The sequence below is a fragment of the Mobula hypostoma genome, chromosome 11 (assembly GCF_963921235.1).
Source record: "Mobula hypostoma chromosome 11, sMobHyp1.1, whole genome shotgun sequence".
Taxonomy (NCBI): Eukaryota; Metazoa; Chordata; class Chondrichthyes; order Myliobatiformes; family Myliobatidae; genus Mobula; species Mobula hypostoma.
In genome coordinates, this window is record NC_086107.1 from 35714104 (window position 1) to 35734286 (window position 20183).

The following is a 20183-nucleotide window of genomic DNA, read 5'->3' on the forward strand; positions in this document are numbered from 1 at the left end:
GAAGTGTATTTATTATAAACCAATTCAAAGTAATTCAAGAGTGACAAACCAACATAACATGCATTCAATTAAATACTAAACATATACCTACAAATATTTTTTATTTTCATAGACGTCATGTAGCTTTAAAACATGTGGATGTTCTATTAACTTCAGGATGGCAATCTCTCTTTCCACCTAAAAGAAAAGAGGGAAAAATAAAATTATACCTCATGAAATAATGAAGATTTCTGCTCTTTCATGAAGAGTTAGGTTTATATACCAGCTCTTTTTGTCTTTCTTAAAGATAACACAAATATAACAATAGACAGAAATATTTCAGAACTGAATCAGCACCTGATTAAAGGCAACGTAACCATATCATACACTAAACTCATGTAATTTTTACAAAATTTTATTTTATAGGTTTAATAAAAAATAAGACATTCTGATAGGAAGGGTGCAAGACAATGAGATGTGTAGCAGTTTAACATTATTTTTATTCATATTTTATCAAACATTATCCAGCCAATTGATGATGCTTTCTCTTAAAATAGTGGTTAGTCATTCAATAATACCCACATCTTAAGGAAATAACTGCCTCCTACACCTTTAATGGCAATACGTGACCCTCAATATTATCTTTATGTATATGGTCTGCATACAATTAAAAGTTTGTGTTAAAATTCATAGAAAAATGACTGAAACTATCTGAATAGCTCTTGTGGATTATCTTTGCAACTCTTTCATGCATGTGGACAAGTCATAAATAGTCCTGAAGTGGTACTGATCCATTAAATGTGTATTGCGTGATTTGTTGGTTACTTATGACCTTACTTCACAAATTAAGGACAAGAAAAGGTGACAACAGCGTGAGCAGCAAACTGAATTAGAGACAAAGATGCTATTTTTCAACACAGACTGAATTTTTCAATCTAGTTAATGACTCTCCTGTAAATTTTCCTGTGGAAGATGTCAGCACAAGATGAAAGGTTCCAGAAAGTATGTGCAATGCCTATAAAAGGTATTCACCCCTCTTGGAAGTTTTCATTTTTTATTGTTTTACAACATTGAAGCACAGTGGGTTTAATTTGGCTCTTTTTGATACTGATCAGCAGAAAAAGACTCTTTCATGTCAAGGAGTCTCTACAAAGTGATCTAAATTAATTACAAATATAAAACACAAAATAATTGATAGCATAAGTATTCACCCCCTTCAAGTCAGTATTTAGTAGATGTACCTTTGGCAGTAATTATAGCCTTGAGTCTGTGTGGATAGGTCTCTATCAGCATTGTGCATCTGAATAATGCAATTTTTCCCCACTCTTCTTTACAAAACTGTTCAAGCTCTGTCTGATTGCATGGGAATCGTGAGTGAACAGTCCTTTTGAAGTCCATCCACAAAATCTCAATTGGATTAATGTCTGGACTTTGACTTGCCCACTCCAGGACATTAACTTTGGTGATTTTAAGCCTGTGTAGCTTTGGCTTTATGTTTGGGGTTATTTTCTTGCTAGAAAACAGATCTTCTCCCAAGTTGCAGTTCTTTTGCAGACTGCATCAGATTTTCCTCCAGGATCTCCCTGTATTTTGCTGCATTCATTTTACTCTCTACCTTCACAAGCCTTCCAGGGCCCGCTGCAGTGAAGCATCCCCACAGCATGATGCAGCCACCACCATGCTTCACAGTAGGGATAGTGTGTTTTGATGATATGAGGTATTTGGTTTATTACAGACATAATGTTTAGTCTGATGGCCAAAAATCTCAATTTTGGTTTCATCAGTCCATAGTGCCTTCTTCCAGCAGACTTCAGAGTCTTCCACATGCCTTCTGGCAAACTCTAGCCAAGATTTCATGCGAGTTTGTTTCAACAGTGGCTTTTTCTTTGCCACTCTCCTATAAAGCAGCGACTGGCGAAGCACAGTTATTGTATGCACAGTCTCTCCCCTCAGCCACTGAATCTTGTAACTCCCCCAGAGCTGTCATAGGTCACTTGGTGACCTCCCTCACTAGTCCCCTTCTTGCACAGCCACTCAGTTTTGAGGACGGCCTGTTCTTGGCAGATTTACAGCTGTGCCATATTCTTTCCTTTTCTTGATGATTTACTTTAACAGTACTCCAAGGGATATTCAGTGACTTGGAAATTTTCTTGAATCAATCTCCTGACTTAAGCTTTTCAATAATCTTTTTGCAGAGATGCTTGGAGTGTTCTTTTGTCTTCATAGTGTAATTTTTGCAAAGATACTGACTCACCAGCAGTTGGACCTTTCAGATACAGGTGTATTTTTACAATCAATTGAAACACCTTGACTGCACACAAGTCTCCAAAAACAGATCTCCATTTCACTAACTATGTGAATCCTAAAACCAACTGGTTGCACCAGTGATGATCTGGTGTGTCATATTAAAGGGGATGAATACTTATGCAATCAATTAGTTTGTGTTTCATATTTGTAATTAATTTAGATCACTTTGTAGAGATCTGTTTGAACTTTGACAGGAAAGAGTCATTTTCTGTTGATCAGTGTCAAAAAAGGCAAATTAAATCCATTGTGATTCAATACTGTAAAACAATAAAACATGAAAACTTCCAAGGGGTAGTGAATACTCTTTATAGGCACTGTCGGTGGGGTATCAATGCCAATGTTCATTGGTACTGACCTGTACAAGTATACATAGATATAGCTAGGGTGCCTAAGACGTTTGTACAGTACTGCATATTGGTTAAAATAGGTAGGTGGTTGGGAAACAGAAACAGAGTACTTAACTTTCTATTAGCTTAGTAGTATTAAGTGTTATTTGTTAATTGGAAAGACGTAATATGCAGTACTCTACAAAATTCTTATACTCTGCTATAGATATGTGCCTAAGACTTTTGCACAGTATTATACATTCAAACTAAAACCAAGTATGGAAGTAAATCATTATGGAAATCTGTCAAGTAAAGGAATCAGAAAAACATATGTCTGTGTCAATCTTGAGAGATATTTCCTTTAGGGTACTGCATAAGGCATTTCTTTCCACAGATTCTACTTTACCAGCTGAGTATCTTTATCATTTTCTGTTTTATTTACAATCAAATTAACATAAATACTTGTGCACCATTAATAGTATCATAAAAAGAAAACAGACCCAAAAATACTTCTTTTGCGTGTAAGGGGTTTTTTCATGTTACTTGCTAAGGCTAATAAAATGGCTTCTCTGTAGTGTTATAATAAAATGGATTCTCTGTAATATTAACTGCTGATGCAAGGGGTTCTCTGTAGCAGTATGTTTGGCTTATAATTAGTGATAATGGGACTTGTATTCATTTGCTAACCAATTGGGACAGATGTTATTCTTCCTTGTGTGTCTGAAAACTGTTGTTTGCGCAGGATTTGGTGAGAACGCGCCATCGGGATGAAGAGAGAAGATGCACATGAAGAGATGCCATGAGCTGGCTAGCGGAGCAGACCCCAAGCGGGGTCTCGGGACCCGCGGAGTTAGGAGGAAATCGTATGGTGGACCGAGAATAGTGTGTGAGCTCCAACGAGTTATTTGTGCACAAACTGACTAATTATTATTCTTGGCACCTTTTTATTTTATATTTTGGTTCTCAACTAATCCCATAGTTCAAGTAAGAGTCATAAAATCTTAGTTATTTAACCGCACCCTGTGTACGGCTTGTTATTACGGGGTACCGATTTGAAACAGGGGACACATCGCAAAGCATTCACCCAAACGAGAGTTCTAAGGTTTGGCCAGGCAGGGGGTTATCACCTTGAGATCATGCCACTTAGGCAAAGTGAGTGTTACATGTGGTTTTAGCCTTTTAACTGAGGAATATCAGGCACAAATACTGAAATTCTGCAGATGACACAAAAGAGACATGTGGAATTGGTGCCAATTTATTGAGATATATCCAAATAGGATGGTGAAAAGGGCAGATAGATGGAAGGTGATATTTAATGCTGAGCTGTGGGAAGCGTTGTATTTTAATGGGAAAATAAGAAGAAGCAATATAAACTCATCATCACTGTGTGTTGTGGTTGTATGATGTGGGCATTCATGGTCTTGACCATGATTGTTCCTGGCAAATTTTTCTGCAGAAGTGGTATGCCATTGTCTTCTTCTGGCCAGTGTCTTTACAAGATGAGTAACTCCAGCCATTGTTAATAATCTTCAGAGATTGCCTGGTGTCAGTGGTCGCATAACCAGCACCAGCTGCTCATACAAACATCCACCACCTGCTCCCATGGTTTCACGTGACCCTGATCAGAGGGCTAAGTAGGTGCTACATATTGCCCAAGGGTGACCTGCAGGCTAGGGGAGGGAAGGAGTATCTTACACCTCCTTTGGTAGGGACGTATCTCCACCCTGCCATCCAAATAGAAATTAGAAGGCACAATTCCAGAAGGGTTATAAGAACAAGTTAATCTGGGAGTTTGCACACAGCTTGTGAACATGACTGAGGAAGCTGAGGAAGTGGTGGAAAAAATATACATACAAATTCCAAGTTTTAAAAAGTTCAACTTGAGTGAGGGACTCATGCATTACTGTATCTTATAAAACACTGGTCTAATCCCAAATGGAGCAACATTGCATTGCATCTTACATTTGGATGACTTCAGAGTCTGCAGAATAAATTACCAAAATGTTTCTGGAGGTAAGTGGTTTTGGGTGAGGACTATATTAACAAGAGATGCTGGAGATCTTGTCCTTGGAAAAGAAGAGATAGGAACATAGAAAACCTACAACATAATACAGGCCCTTTGGCCCACAATGTTGTGCTCACTTTCGAAATTACCCAAGGTTAACCACAGCCCTTTATTTTTCTAAGCTCCATTACCTATCCAGGAGTCTCTTAAAAGACTCTATCATATCCGCCTCCACCACCATAACCAGCAGCCCATTCCACGCACTCACCACTCTCTGCGTAAAAAACTTACCCCTGACATCTCCTCTGCACCTACTTCCAAGCACCTTAAAACTGTGCCCTTTCATGATAGCCTTTTCAGCCCTGGGAAAGAGTCTCTGACTATCCACACAATCAATGCCTCTCATCATCTTGTACACCACTATCAGGTCACCTCTCATCCTCCGTCACTCCAAGGAGAAAAGGCCAAGTTCACTCAAGCTATTCTCATAAACATTGCTCCCCAATCCAGGCAACATCCTTGTAAATCTCCTCTGCACCCTTTCTATAGTTTCCACATCCTTCCTGTAGTGAGGTGACCAGAACTGAACACAGTACTCCAAGTGAGGTCTGACCAGGGTCCTATACAGCTATAACATTACCTCTCGGTTCATGAACTCAATCCCATGGTTGATGAAGGCCAATGCACTGTGTGCCTTCTTAACCACACAGTCAACTTGTACAGCAGCTTTTGAGTGTCCTATGGATTCGGACCCAAGATCCCTCCGATCCTCCACACTGCCAAGAGTCCTACTATTAATACTACATTCTGTCATCATATTTGACATACCAAAATGAACCACCTCACACTTATCTGGGTTGAACTCCATCTGCCACTTCTCAGCTCAGTTTTGCATCCTATCAATGTCCCACTATAACCTCTGACAACCCTCCACACTATCTATAGCACCCCCAACCTTTGTGTCATCAGCAAATTTACTAACCCATCCCTCCACTTCCTCATCCAGGACATTTATAAAAATCATGAAGAGAAGGGGTCCCAGAACAGATCCCTGAGGCACACCACTGGTCACCGACCTCCATGCAGAATGTGACCAGTCCACAATCACCCTTTGCCTTCTGTGGGCAAGCCAGTTCTGGATCCACAAAGCAAGGTCCCCATGGATCCATGCCTCCTTACATTCTCAATAAGCCTTGAATGGGGTAACTTATCAAATGCCTTGCTGAAATCCATAGACACTACATCTACTGCTCTGCATCTATTACTAGATTACTAGTAATTATTTGAAATTCATAGTGTAAATTGTTTCCTTTAGCAGAGAAATCAAGAACTAAGAGATGTAAACAAGGGATGCTTAGGTCAGAAGTGGAATGGAGTATGCTCCACTCACCTGGATGAACACAGCTCCAATAGCACTCAAGGACCTAAATGCAATCCAGGACTAAGTAGCCCATCCACTACCTCAGATACCTCTATCATCGATATATTTTCAGAATGTGCCATCCATAAACTGCACTACAACTATTTGTCAACCTTTCTCCTCTACCTGCAAGAATGTTCAAGAGTAGCAGACTATATCTATCACCTATCTGGAATGCTATCAACTGAATAATTCCTCACAAGTTGTATAACTGTCCTTCATTGTCATTGTGTTCAAATCTGCAACTCTTTGCCCAGTAGCACAATGGAAGCACCATCAGTTGAATGTAAGCACTTGTTCAAGATATCCCTTCATGCCCTGACCAGTCAAGAATCCATCAACCTCTGCCTTAAATATACATAAAGACTTAGCCTCCCTAGCCACCTGTGGCAAAGAATTCCACAGACTCACCACTCTCTGGCTAAAGAAATTCCTTCACATCTCTGTTCTAAAAATGCACCCCTCTATTCTGAGGCTGTAACCTCTGGTCTTAAACTCTCTCACCATAGGAAACATCTTCTTCACATCCATTCTATCAAGGCTTTTCACCATTCAATAGGTTTCAATGAGGTCACCCCTCATTCTTCTGAATTCCAGCAAATACAGGCCCAGAACCATCAAACACTCTTCATATGACAAGCCATTCAATCCTCAAATCTTTTTTGTGAAAGTCCTTTGAACACGCTCCAGTTTCAGCACATCCTTTCCAAAACTGCTCACAATACTCCAACTGAGGCCTCACCAATGCTTTATAAAGTCTCAACATTACATCCTTGCTTTTATATTCTAGTCCTCTTGAAATGGATGCTAACATTGCATTTGTCTTCCTCACTACAAACTCAACCTGCAAATTACATTTTAGGGAATCCTGCACAAAAACTCCTAAGACCCTTTGCACCTCAGCTTTTTATATTTTCTCTCCATTTAGAAAATAGTCAACCCTTTCATTTCTTCTATCAATGTGCATTCCATACAGTTCCTGGGCCATTTTTTTGCCCATTCTCCTAACCTGTTTTTGCCCTTCTGTAGCCTCTCTACTCTCACGTCGCCAAGTGGTTAAGGCATTCGACTAGCGACCTGAAGGTCGTGAGTTCGAGCCCCAACTGAGGCAGCGTGTTGTGTCCTTGAGCAAGGCACTTAACCACACAGTGTTCTGCGACGACACCAGTGCCAAGCTGTATTGGCCCTTGCCCTTCCCTTGGTTAACATCGGTGGTGTGGAGAGGGGAGACTTGCAGCATGGGCAACTGCTGGTCTTCCATACAATCTTGCCCAGGCCTGCGCCCTGGAAAGTGAAGACTTTCCAGGCACAGGTCCATGGTCTCGCAAGACTAATGGATGAAGCCTCTCTACTCTCTCAAAACTACCTGCTCCTCCACCCATTTTTAATCCTGTGCAAACTTTGCAACAAAGCTATCAACTCCATCATCCAAATCACTGACATATAATGTAAAAAGAATTGGTCCCAACACAGACACCTGTGGAACACCACTAGTCACTGGTTGCCAACCCGAAAAGGCTCCTTTTATTCCCACTCTTTGCCTCCTGCCAATCAGCCAAAACTTTATCCATGCTAGAATCTTTCCTGTAATACCATGAGCTTATAGCTTGTTAAGCAGCCTCATGTGTTGAGGAATTGGGGATATAAAAAATCATTTTGAACCTATGTAACCTCTGGCTGAAAGAATAATTGGGACTGAATAGGAATTTTTGAACTGAAGTAAACTCTGTCTTCAGCAGTTAGCTAAAACTAATACTAGTTCTCCCTTGGTTTGCAGAGAGACATTGAGAGTTCGATAACATTGTACATTGTACCCTCGTTTGAGTAGGGGAGGAGGACTCACCATTAAGGACAGGATTGAACATCCATCTGTAATTAAGTCAGGGCCTAGCAAAGGGAATAACTGATAAGGACTGGACAGCATATCCATCTGTAATTAAGCCTTGATCTAGCGGAATCTCTTATCTGTAACTAAGTTTCGCACCAACAGACTTGGTGGGCATACCAGATCAAATGACATCTTGCAACAGTAATGTATTGGGCTTACTATGTATAAATATACGGCTATAAGCGGAGAGAGTGGGCCCACTTGTCGGATGGTGGCAGTACTTACGTGCCTTCACTCTGACAACTGGGTCTCAAACTCCTGCAGCAGGGTGTGCAATAAACTGTTGTAACTATAAGAAATTGGTCTCCCGGGTTTTATTCAGATTCAACTTTAACAGCGTGACATCTTGTCAAAGGCCTTCTGAAAATCCAAGTAGACAACATCAACTGCCACTCCTTTGTCGATCCTGCGTGTTATTTCTTCACAGAATTCCAACAATTTGGTCAGGGAAGATTTTCCCTTGAGGAAACCTATTTTATCATGTGCCTCCAAGTACCCTGAGACCTCATCCTTAATAATCAACTCCAACATCTTTCCAATCACTGAGAAAAGACTAACTGGCATATGGTTTCCTTTCTTCTGCCTCTCTCCCTTCTTGAAGAGTGGAGTGACATTTGCAATTTTCCAATCTTCTGGAACCATTCCAGAATCTAGTGATTCTTGAAAGATGCCTCTACGATCTTTTCAGCCACCTCTTTCAGAACGCTGAAATGTACACCATCTGGTCTAGGTGTCTTATCTAGCCTCAGACCTTACAGTAACTTCATACACTTCATGACCCCAACACCTGGTTCCGCCACACTTCTAGTGTCTTTCACCATGAAGAGTGATGCAAAATAATGATTCAGTTCATCCACCATTTCCCTGTCCACCACTACTATCTTTCCAGCATCATTTTCCGGCAGTCTAATATCCACTCTCGCCCCCTTTTACACTTTATGTATCAGTGGAAATTTTTGGTATCTTCTTTAATATTTTTGGCTAGTTTACTTTCATATTCCATCTTTACCTTCTTAATGACTTTAGTTGGCTTCTGTTGGTTTTTAAAAGCTTCCCAATCCTCTAACCTCTCACTAATTTTTGCTCTATTATATGCACTCTCTTTGGCTTTTATGTAGGCTTTGAATTGACTTGTTAGCCACAGTTGTGTCATCTTTCCTTTGGAATACTTTTTCCTCTTTGGGATGTACATATCCTGTGCCTTCCGAATTGCTTCCAGAAATTCCAGCCATTGCTGCTCTGTCGTCATCCCTGCCAGTATTCCCTTCCAATCAATTTGAGCCAAATCCTCGCTCATGCCTCTGTAATTCTCTTTAATCCACAGTAATACTGATGAATCCGACTTTAGTTTCTCCTTCTCAAATTTCAGGGTGAATTCCATCATATTGTGATCACTTGCCCTTGATGTTTCTTCTACCTTAAGTTATCTAATCAATCCTGGTTCATTGCACAACACCCAATCTAGAATAGCTGATCCCCTTGTGGGGTCAACAATGAGCTGCTCTAAAAAGTCACCTCATAGACACTATAGAAATTCTCTCTCCTGGAATCCAGCACCAACCTGGTTTTCCCAATCTACCTGCACATTGAAGTCCACCATGACTATTGTAACATTACCCTTTTGGCATGCATTTCCCATCTTCCATTGTCATTTGTAGGACACATCCTTAGTATTATTTGGGGGTCTGTATACACCTCCCATCAGAGTCTTTTTACCCTTACAGTTCCTTAGCTCTATCCACAATGATTCAACACCTTCCGACCCTATGTCACCTCTTTCTAATGATTTGAGTTCATTTTTTACCAACAGAGCAACACCGCCCCCTCTGCCTTCCTGTCTGTCCTTTTAATACAATCCCTTGGACATTAAGCTCCCAGCTATAATCTTCCTTCCTACATTCCTCCTTAGAACATTTGGAGAATAAAGACGCATACGTAAGGCTCCTTTTCATTGACTACAGCTCTGCCTTTAATACCATCATTCCAAATAAACTGATTCCTAAGCTCCAGAACCTGGGCCTTAGCACTCAGATCTGCAGCTGGATCTTCAACTTCCTCACAGACAGGACCCAGGCTGTAAAAAATAGGGGACAAGCTCTCCTCTACAATCACTCTGAGCACCGGTGCCCCGCAAGGCTGTGTACTCAGCCCCCTGCTGTACTCACTGTACACCCATGATTGTGTAGCCAAGTTTCCATCAATCTCAATATATAAGTTTGCTGATGACACCACAATTGTAGGCCGTATTTTGGGTAATGATGAGTTTGAATACGGAGAGGAAATTAAGAAGCTGGTGGCATGGTGCGAAGACAATAACCTATCCCTCAACGTCAGCAAGATGAAGGAATTGGTTGTTGACTTCAGAAGGGGTAGCAGACCGCACGACCCAATTTACATCGGTGGTGCGCAAGTGAAACAGGTCAAAAGCTTTAAGTTTCTCAGGGTCAATATCACAAATGACCTGACTTGGTCCAACCAAGGAGTCCACTGCCAAGAAGGGCCACCAGCGCCTTTACTTCCTGAGAAAACTAAAGAAATTTGGCCCAAAACCCTCACTAATTTTTATAGATGCACCGTAGAAAGCATTCTTCTAGGGTGCATCACAATCTGGTATGGAAGTTGTCCTGTCCAAGACCGAAAGAAGCTGCAGAAGATCATGAACACAGCCCAGCACATCATACAAACCAATCTTCCGTCCTTGGACTCACTTTACACCGCACCTTGTCAGAGCAGTGCTGCCAGAATAATCAAAGACACGACCCACCCAGCCAGTACACTTTTCCACCCTCTTCCCTCCAGGAGAAGGCTCAGGAGCTTGAAGACTCGTACGGCCAGATTTGGGAACAGCTTCTTTCCATCTGTGATAAGGCTGCTGAATGGATCCTGACCCAGATCTGGGCCGTACCCTCCAAATATCCGGACCTGCCTCTCGTTTTTTTTTTGCACTACCTTACTTTCCATTTTTCTATTTTCTATTTATGATTTATAATTTAAATTTTTAATATCTACTATCGATTTGTAATCCAGGGAGCGGGAAGCACAGAATCAAGTATCGCTGTGATGATTGTATGTCCTAGTTTCAATTGTTTGGTGAAAATAAAGTATAATCTTCTTTCAGCCATGATTCAGAATGCCTACAATATCATACTTGCCAATCTGCAACTGTGCTGCAAATTCATCAATTCATCTACTTTTTTCCATATACTGTGCATGTTGAAATACAACACCTGTATTCACCCTTTTCAATTTTGTCTGCCTTTTATGGTGCAATTCATCCTGTTGACTGCAATTTTGTCCTATCAGCAGCCTCCTCATTATAGATTGCCTCTGTGTAGCTACCAGCTACCTCAGCTTCAGCTCCATTATCCGCTCTTCCTATGATATTTCTTGCATTGAAATATATGCATTTCAGGACACTAGTTGCACTATCCTCAACCTTTTGATTCCTAACTTTGTCTGAAGTTTTACCAATATCTGCCTCCACAACCTCTCCGCTAGCTGTTCTGGTTCCCATCCCCCTAAAACTCTAGTTTAAACTCCACCATGTAGCATTAACATTAACAAACCTTCCTGCAAGGATATTAGTCCCCCTCTGGTTCAGGTGCAAGCTCTCCCTTCTGTACAGGTCCCACCTTCCCTGTAAGAGAGACAATGATCTAAAAATCGTATGCCCTCCATCCTACACCAACTCCTTAGCTGCATATTAAACTGTATAATCTTTTTCGTTCTGGCCTCACCAGCACATGGCACGGGTAGTAATCCTGAGATCACAACCCTGGAGGCCCTGCCCTTTAACTTAGCACCTAACTCCCTGAACTCCCTATGCAGAACCTCATCACTCATCTTTCTCATGCCATTGGTACCTGCATGGACCATGACTTCTGGCTGTTCACCCTCCTACTTAAGAAAGCTGTGGACTCGATCCGAGATATCCCAGACCGTGGCATCCAGTAGGCAACATACCATCTGGGAATCTCATTCTCTCTAACAGAACTTCCTGTCCATTCCCCTAACTAACGAATCCCCTGTCACCACAGGGGATTCCCTGTCTCCCCCTTTCCCTTCTGAGTCACAGAGCAGACTCAGTGCCAGAGACCCGACCACTGTGACTTTCGTGTGCTAGGTCAACTTCCCCCAACAGTATCCAAAGTGATTTACCTGTTGTTGAGAGAGTTGGCCACTGGGGTACTCTGCACTGGCACCTTAACCCCTTTGCCCTTCCTGACTGTCACACAGCTTCCTGTGTCCTGCACCTTGGGTGTAACTACCTCTCTATATGTCCTTATCTATCACCCTCTCAGCCCTATGAATGATCTGGAGTTCATCCAGTTCCAACTCCAACTCCTTAACGCGTTTTGTTAGAAGCTGCAGCTGGGTGCACTTTTCTCAGTTGTAGTCGTAAGGGACACTGGAGATCTCCCTGGCTTCCCACATCCCACAAGTCAAGCATTCCACTATCCTGCCTGTCATCTCTACTGTCCTTGCTGAGCAGATATAAAGAAGAGAATGAAAAAACTTGAGCTTTTCTGTCCCTTGCTTTCTCTGACTGAAGCCTCTGTTCAATGTAACCTCGAAGAGCTAAAGTCTCAAGATCACCATTCTGGCTATGTCCACTCTGACGATGGTCACTGTACTTGCCCCTGCCTTCCTTTAATTTTCTCCTACTAATCAATCCCAAATGTCAACTGGTCGCTGGTCAACACTTTTTTTTTCACTGTACTGACCTACTGCTGCCTTTTATCCTCAGGCAGTGGACCAGATTGAAGCCCCCTCCTCTCAAAGTGTTTGATGTCTGAATTTCCCTCTTTTAAGCTCTTTTGCAAAAAAGTAAGATCACTGACCCATAATGTTGGCGATGTTTCCCTCTCTAAACCAGGGGTCCCCAACCTTTTTAGCACTGCAGACCGGTTTCATATTGACAATATTCTTGCTTACCAGCCGACCCGGGGGGGGGGGGGGGCGGGTAGGCTTGCCAAAGGACAAGAGTAGAGCCAAATACGTTGTTTACACTGAGAGACTACAATGACCATGAAGCCTTGCGCGGGCACCAATGCGCATGCGTCCTTTGCCTGTACGTGCCGATTTTTTCTACAAATCGTTTTTGGCGATTCTGGTGGGGGGGGGGTGTTAATCACGACCGGAATATAGGTGATAAGTGGCTAATACGCTCAATTTCGTTTCTAAAAGGGTTTATCTAACGAATTTAATATTAAACACACAGCGCATATTTTCCTCGCATGAATATAGCGATAACTCAATTATCAGGGAAGGACAGGGGAGCTTGAAGTAAGTGTTGAATGAACTTCCAGTAGAAGTGGTAGAGGCAGGTTCGATATTACTTAAAGAAAAATTGGATAGGTATACGGACAGGAAAGGAATGGATGGTTATGGGCTGAGTGCAGGTCGGTGGGACTAGGTGAGAGTAGTGGTCAGCATGGACTAGAAGGGCAGAGATGGCCTGTTTCCGTGCAGTAATTGTAATATGGTTATATAAGTAAGTCAATAGCATCATAACATTTTAAGTAACATTTGGACATTAAACACACATCACATATTTTCCCCATATGAACATATAAAATCATCACAACACACCAATATCGCTGAATCAGTGGGAGTCTGGGCTGAATGCTTGTTTCCCTGCAACAAGATGGTCCCATCGAGGGGTGATGGGAGACAGCAATACTCGAATGGGTTCCTTATGTCCAGTCTATTCCGCAATTTAGTTTTCGTTGCATTCATTGCAGAGATATGTTGGAAATGGAAGCAACGTTTTCAGTGCTTTCGTGGCTATCTCAGGATATTTAGCCTTGACTTTGAGATCCAGAATGCCGGCAGAGATGTTATGTCAAACATACTTTTCAGCCCGCCGTCATTTGCAAGCTCGAGGATTTGATCTTCTTCCCGCGCTGACATGGATGACACGTGGGTAATGACCCCGCATGCGTAATGGCTCAACAGTGGACATGACAAAAAATGAGGAAAGGTGCAGCGGACTCCTATCGCCAAATCATATCGTTTCCTCGCAGCCTGGTAGCGCATGCTTTGCTGGGGACCACTACTCTAACCATTTCCTTCATTTCTTCCTTTTATATCTCTAAATGATTCAATTTCCAGGTTAATTGATATTGGATTCACAATGCCATTAAGACTGTATTTATGCTCTCAAATATCAGGCTTGACTTTCTCAGGCATATTTATTAGGAAAATCCAATTCTTAAAAATAGAGAAACCTAGGAAAAGGTGCCATTAATGTAGAGGAACTTAGCGAAGCAGCTTAAATGATCAGCAAGTTCAGACAAATTTGCAAATCACAGTGGGCATTTTTACCAAGAGAAAAAGCTGGCCAATTTCTGCATCAGCAACAGCACATGGCTTGAACATGCCATTATTGTATCCAGCAAGATTTCGCCTAGTACTTGCAAATGTCAAGAAAGAGTGTGGGTGATTTAGGAAATAGAATATAGTCATATATGAACACAAGATAATGTCAATTTAGCACTGTTTACCGTAATAATCTTATTACTGTTGTCTGGCATTGCTGTTTCATTGTACCAATGCTATCTAGTACTAATGTACTGAAAACCATGACACCAATGTAATTATCAAACAATATTTTATTGGTATTAAAAGCTTTGGTACAAAACACAATGCAATACCAGGTGCAGCATGGGAGAAATTTTCAAAATACGACCAGACATCCTCTCCTGAGAGTACTAGATTAACATAGCATCATATAAATTTCAATGACCGTGCTCAGATATAAAAGGAGAAAAGACAAATAAGCTTGTATTTTTAAGTAATTTCAATGCAGCAAATAATCCTGAGGTGCTCCACCAAAATAAAATCATTTTAAACTGGGCCAAGAAAGGAGACGTTTGAAGTTTAAAGCTTGTTTCAAGCAGGAGGGTTGATGAAAGATGAGGCACAGAGTCGATTGGAGAAATGGAGACATTTATGGAGGCAATTTGAAAGCTAACAGGTAACAACAGTGGAATAAAAATTGGGATTATGAAATAACTGGGACAGGCCAAATACAGGAGTCTTGTGTGGTTGTAGTTTAGAAAGGTAGAAGGGCTGTTTGCAGTAGACTGTAGAAAAACAGTTTAAGTAGCACAAGTTAACCCCACTCTGATACTACAAAGATTATTTAAAAGAAAATCCATTTTGGATAGTGACCAAGTCATCCAAAATGCATTAATTAATTAATTGCTTGCCTAAGTCAATAATCTGAAAATTAAATTCTCATTAATAAACCAAAAAAAAAGACTGCCAATATCACTGGTGGAAAAAAACAATCACACAAGATGGTGTTGAAAAAGTACTTCCTAGCTGTTCAAATGCTGAACTGTCAGGAGATTATCCTGTCTTGCACATGCAGGATTACAATCAATTATCCTATCATACATTCCGGTGATAATAAGGAGTTCTTCTCAATGACCAGAGCCAAGCAACAACAGGCCAGAAGAGTAAACATTGTTTTCAAAGAGTAGCTGAAATTCTGACTGATTAGCAACAGAAAACTGTCCGTACTCCACCAGGGAGGTGAGAATTGGAGGCTGACAGAATAACTCAAAAGACAGCCCCATTCTTCAAAACTTTCTGTCACCTTGTCATCTTCAGTTCACCAGTAAAGTATCACAAGGAATCCATTATTAATTACACAACACTTCACTACATCACCCTTCCATTGTGTAGGTATAATCAAGGATTTCCTGCATTCACAAGGTGTCATGATTGTAACCTCAATGTACACAACCACATCATATCACATGAATTATTCGCTCCTTTTTGATGATTTATTCTGAGAGGAGGTGGAGGGGAATAAGAAAATGACCAACAAAACCTGAAATGTACTGATCCTGATTTCTGATCTTAAGAGCCCAGGGTTTTTTCAGTAACAAAGCTGAATGTATTGCAGTGATACAAAATTAATTTGTGCCTTTAAAACTCTATTAAATTGCAGCATATTTAATAATGTCACAATCCTATAATTATAATGTTCAAGATGTGTTAAACTAAATAACTGTACTATTTCTGACTTAACGCTCACATTAGTATACAACTTCAAATTAATGTTAAATTATTTATTTTTTAAACATTTCTCTTTTTATATTATAAGCAGTTACCCATGAATTATTGCCCAATTTAACATTAAATGTTAAAATAGTTTTACATAATGGATTTCAGGCTGGTTTAGATGGCAATTTATTTTCTGTAAACACATTTATTCAACAATATGAAAATGTATTCGTGATTTGATTTAGATCACAATATAGTAATAATAAAATAAGCATTTTTTTCTGAGGAATGCATTATTCATAATGAGAAAGCTCTTGGGCTGTCCAGTTTTGGCATCTCACACCTCCTTAGCTTGCATGCCTTCTATACGACCATACATTTTTTTACTGGAGCAAGTTAAACTGCAAGTTTTATAACTATTGCTATTAAAATGGATAAAGGTTTCTCCACAAGTCTAAAGAGCTGACAACGATGGCAATCTTCTTCTTCTTTGATCACTACCAGTCAGCTCCAGTTCCTTCATGTTTGCCCTTCCCCCATGACTCCATAGATAATTCAATTCCATCTCAGTTAATGCAAATCATTGAAATGATTCATTTTGATTAAGTTATACTGCTACCAAAACATACCAACTGCACAAAGCTCAATGAGGCAGGCAGAAGCTTAAAGAAATGAAAAAAATCAACTTTATTATGGTAAAATCTCTTTTAAATTACTGAATAAACTGGAAATCCATATGCCATCGCCTCAATTATTCTTCATTCCATTTATTTAGCTTTACAGTGCCTAATAGTAGGAGAGTATGTCTTTGAGAGTACAGTTGCCTCAACCAGAGTCTGAATGTTGTTCTGGTGTATTTAATTTTCTGATCATCTGGGGTGCCCCAGACCCAAAAAAGTGAAACCACTAATTCTATTACGCTGGGTAGCACTCTGATGTCCTGATACTTCCATATTATTTAGAAACAACAACTGGAAATGCCTTTTTGTATGTCAAAAATCATGGTGGACTGCTGCCGGGACTGGTAGTTTAAACCCATGACTTTCATTTCTTCAGGATAAAATGTTGAATGAGATAGCTTCATAATTATGCTACTGCACAATTCTGTAAAGTGAAAACTGTTGTCAGTGGATGTTGTCTACATGGACTTCAGTAAGGCCTTTGACAAGGTCTAGGGACTAACTAACCATGGGAGGTTACTTAGGAAAATTCAGTCGCTAGGTATACATGGAGAGGTGGTAAATTGGATTAGACATTGGCTCAATGGAAGAAGCCAAAGAGTGGTAGTAGAGAATTGCTTCTCAGAGTGGAGGCCTGTGACTAGTGGTGTGCCACAGGGATCAGTGCTGGGTCCATTGTTACTTGTCATCTATATCAATGATCTGGATGATAATGTGGTAAATTGGATCAGCAAATTTGCTGAGATTGGAGGTGTAGTGGACAGTGTGGAAGGTTTTCAAAGCTTGCAGAGGGACTTGGACCAGCTGGAAAAATGGGCTGAAAAATAGTAGATGGAGTTTAATACAGACAAGTGTGAGGTATTGCACCTTGGAAGGACAAACCAAGGTAGAACATACTGGGTAAATGGTAAGGCACTGAGGAGTGCAGTAGAACAGAGGGATCTGGGAATACAGATACAAAATTCCCTAAAAGTGGCGTCACAGGTAGATAGGGTCGTAAAGAGAGCTTTTGGTACATTGGCCTTTATTAATCAAAGTGTTGAGTATAAGAGCTGGAATGTTATGATGAGGTTGTATGAGGCATTGGTGAGGCCGAATCTGGAGTATTGTGTTCAGTTTTGGTCACCACATTACAGGAAGGATATTAATAAGGTTGAAAGAGTGCAGAGAAGGTTTACAAGGATGTTGCCAGGACTTGAGAAACTCAGTTACAGAGAAAGGTTGAATAGGTTAGGACTTCATTCCCTGGAGCGTAGAAGAATGAGGGGAGATTTGATAGTATATAAAATTATGATGGGTATAGATAGAGTGAATGCAAGCAGGCTTTTTCCACTGAGGCAAGGGGAGAAAAAAACCAGAGGACATGGGTTAAGAGTGAGGGGGGGAAGTTTAAAGGGAACATTAAGGGGCGCTTCTTTACACAGAGAGTGGTGGGAATATGGAATGAGCTGCCAGATGAGGTGGTAAATGCAGGTTCTTTTTAACATTTAAGAATAAATTGGACAGATACATGGATGGGAGGTGTAGTCCGTGGGACTAGGTTTAAAATGGATCGGCACAGCCAAGAAGGGCCAAAAGGCCTGTTTCTGTGCTGTAGTTGTTTTACGGTTTCTACTTTGTGTCTGTGCAGAAATATAAGTATAATTGGAGGGAAACCACAGAAAATAGTGGAAACATCTATACGTCAGCCAGCATCAATGGATGGAGAAATTAGATTATTGTTTTATGGTGTAACACTTGCGTCATGCATTAATAGCTTTGTGTTGCACAGAACTAGATTAATTCTCTTTGGATAACCAGCTGGTTTCATTCACATTTTTCTCCAGCACCTTTTCCCTCTTCACTGCCGTTTTACACAGTTCATATCAAATCATAAAAAAAATGTTGCTCAGGAAATTATTTCCTCATGTCACATTTTGGTCCTTTTGCCAACGACCTTAATTATGTTCCCTCTGGTTACTTAACTTAATTTGTACTACTCGACTCATTATTTTCTAAAATCCTTCAACATTCTGAACAATTCAATTAAATCTCTATTTTTTCTCTGTTCCAAGGTGAAAATTCCCAGTTCCCCTAACACTTGTCTTTAATATATTTCTGTTGAATTTCTCTAAACCCTTAACAGCCCCTTTATAAAGCTTTGCACTAGAATTGGTCACAATGCTCGTGCTGAGGACTAACCAAAGAAAGATACCGTAAAATGTAATTTATCATGCGGCGTTTTAATAGCCCGCAAAAGACCTATAAAAAGAATGCGTCATTTAGTTCATATTTCTTCCATTCTTTCTTCCCACCAAATTATGTTATGTCATACTTCTCTGCACTAAATTTTTTCCCTGCATCTAGATGGTTTTCATTGTTTACTATATTTCTAAATGATCTTCCATTTATCTTCTTTGAATTCATCCCTGCATGCCTTTTGTATCATAAATATAAATAAATCAAGATAGCAACAGCCCTATTGCTGAGTTCTAGGGAGCACTACTGTAGGCTTCTCTGTGGTCAGAAATACAGGCATTCGACATTATATGCCTTTACAAATACAATGCCTAAACAACTGCTGTTCATTTTACCTTGGCAAATAATTTTTACCAGCATATAATGCTTCATCAAAGACCCTTTCAAAAGCCCTCAAGCATTCCACATCTTTTCATTTTTTCCTTCTTCAGGTTAATCAAACATGATTTGCTTTTAACAAACCCTGGAACATTTATTGGATAAACCTATGCGTTTATGAGTGTCAAATTAATTTTGGATGGATCTTGGCCCAACAATCTGTTTGCAATGGAAACCAAACAATAAAATGATCTTGCTCAGGGACCCGTGGCAGTTTGCTCTGGTACCAAGTGCACACCTGGCATCTAAAGGATGCCATATGGTTGCTTTTCATCGTTGTACCTAATAAGGACCGCGTTCTCAGGAAACATGCAACAGTTGAAGTGAACTGCAACTGATTGAAATCAGTGCATTAAACCACTGCTGGAACTCACTGTACACCCCGGCAAGCGTCAGATGGAAGAGGACACTGATCTGCGCTTATTGCTCATCAGCACACCGCTAAGCAAAGGAAGCTATAATGTAATTTACTGTATAAAAAGAGGGTGTCAGATGAGGGATCCTGAATGCTTGTTGACCTGTAAAGCCATCTAGGGATGATATAAAATGGCATAACATTTTGAAGTCAAGTTAATACAAAGAACACAGCTATCAGGACCAGTGGCAGAAAATATAAAAAGCTCAGTGTATAGTCAAGGTCAATGAAAATAGCAACAAATACCATTGCTCAACAGCTTCACAATTACATTCTGTCAATCATCACTGCTCCATCTCTCAAATATACAGTGTATATTACAATATGCACTTGCCTTAGATATTCAATCATCATGGGCATCAACACATCAACTGCAATGCACCTATCACACAACCTTAAAAATGGGGACCTGCAGTCCTTAAAATAAAATCAATTGAATTTCTACTCTGGTGTCTCTAAAGGTTTCTACACCAGAGATGTTAGGTTATTGGCCTGTAATTGCTGTTTCTGCCTTTCTTTCGCTCTTTA

At 40.4% G+C, this 20183-nt stretch overlaps 1 protein-coding gene across 1 annotated transcript in view; it reads right to left on the reverse strand.

Moving 5' to 3' along the window:
• LOC134354260 (serine/threonine-protein kinase BRSK2-like) overlaps positions 1–20183 on the reverse strand; it is a 1028846-nt gene that overhangs the window by 444968 nt on the left and 563695 nt on the right. The window contains 1 exon segment of the mRNA XM_063063164.1: positions 92–177. Coding sequence (XP_062919234.1) covers positions 92–177 — 86 coding nt within the window.